Source organism: Neltuma alba, unplaced genomic scaffold (assembly GCF_004799145.2).
Source record: "Neltuma alba isolate B1F8T4 unplaced genomic scaffold, ASM479914v2 tig00011768_pilon, whole genome shotgun sequence".
NCBI classification, from domain to species: domain Eukaryota; kingdom Viridiplantae; phylum Streptophyta; class Magnoliopsida; order Fabales; family Fabaceae; genus Neltuma; species Neltuma alba.
Window position 1 is genome coordinate 276,711 of NW_021636392.1, and position 1,529 is coordinate 278,239.

At 35.4% G+C, this 1,529-nt stretch overlaps 1 protein-coding gene across 1 annotated transcript; it reads left to right on the forward strand.

Annotated features, from left to right (window-relative positions):
* The first annotated feature begins 558 nt into the window (after positions 1-558).
* On the forward strand, positions 559-1,255 carry LOC114717694 (uncharacterized). Its single transcript, XM_028902894.1, has 2 exons — positions 559-929; positions 1,173-1,255. The coding sequence occupies exons 1-2, from the start codon at positions 587-589 to the stop codon at positions 1,220-1,222; spliced, it is 393 nt and encodes a 130-aa protein (XP_028758727.1). The 5' UTR covers positions 559-586; the 3' UTR covers positions 1,223-1,255.
* Positions 1,256-1,529: the final 274 nt, after the last annotated feature.

The window sequence follows — 1,529 nt, forward strand, 5'->3', positions numbered from 1 at the left end:
ATAATACCCTTGATTTTAATATTATTGAGTAATGATGATAAAAATAGAGATTGATAAGTATGTATTTTATAATTAAATAGGTGAAAATTTTGGATATATTATATATGACTTATAAATATTTTACATTTATATTATTTATATATTTTTATCCCGAATTTAAGTACAAGAATAAAAGGTATTTTTTTATGCAAAATCTATTCATATCCCTTCTATCTAGATGGAAACAGGAAAAAAAAAAAAAAAGAAGAGGGGAGGAGATGTGAAGTAATGGGGTCGCGGGTTGAAACTTGCTCCAAAATTCAGAAGAATTGAAGTGAGGTAAAGGATTGCAGGAATGGGTCATTCGCTGTAAATTTTTGCCAGAAACGAAAAAGTGGGATGTCTGTGAACGAGTTTCACTTTTATCTTAAAAAAATTAGATGTCAGCTTGAAACTCATTCACAGCCTGAACGAATTTCACAAAATGCAGGGGTAAATACTTTTCATCGTATAGCATTTAGGTAATTTGTTTTCCTATTTATAGCATTTTGACAAAAATGCCTTTGAAGAGAAAGATAGACTAGAATTGCCTAGATAATAAAAACCGATGTTCTTTTTGAATAAGCAAGATATTGTTCAGATAACACTCTTGAGAAGCCAAATGAAGAAGGTACTCTCACTAATCTTCCTCATGTGGATGGCCTTACTAGTTCTTGCAGATCTGAGCATGGCAACTTCAGAGAACGTTAACAACAGCTTCATCATCAGCACCTACCGCCGCGGCTCAGCCGACTGCCTTATCGGAGACGACAACATTGAGGGCGTCAATGGGTTGCTGATGAATTCTCATGGAGGCAGAATGCTTTTGGATACTCCAAAGTTGAAGACTCCAGATACAGGGAGCAAGAATGAGCCTGCTGTGCCTTGTCCTTTAAATACTAGATGCACAGGTACAAGCCGCCTTCCACCACCAAGTGTAGATTATAAGAAAGAAACGTGTGGTATTTACAAACACTCAGCAGGCTGCTGAGAAATTACTCAGCTTCTTCTTTTATGGTCAATTGCTGATTTCAAATTTGAATGTGATGTGAAGGAGTTTGCCAATTTGTATGTTTCACTTCTTATGGTTTCCTTTCTTCCATGTAAGTATGGGTCTGTATCGCTTAAGCGTGTGCTTGGATCTCCATTTTGAGATCAAAACGTGTATTGGAATGTGCAAAACGTGAGTTGGCGGCATGTTTGAAGACGAATGTTTGTTTGGATTAACTTTTTCTCAATCTGATTTAGGGTTTGTTTGGTTGGAGGGAAAATGAACTCCTCATCTTATTTGGTTAAAAATTTTGGAGGGGAGGGCTCCCCTCCCCTCCCTCCCCCCATTTTGGCTCCCCTGCAAATTGGGAGTTTTTGGAGGGGAGCCAAAATTTTGGACCATTATGTCCTTATAGTTTTTTTAATATTCCACTTCTACCCATAAAATATATTATTATAATATTTATTTTAAATAAAAAATATATTATCCTAAGTAAAAAATAAAAAATATATACATTATT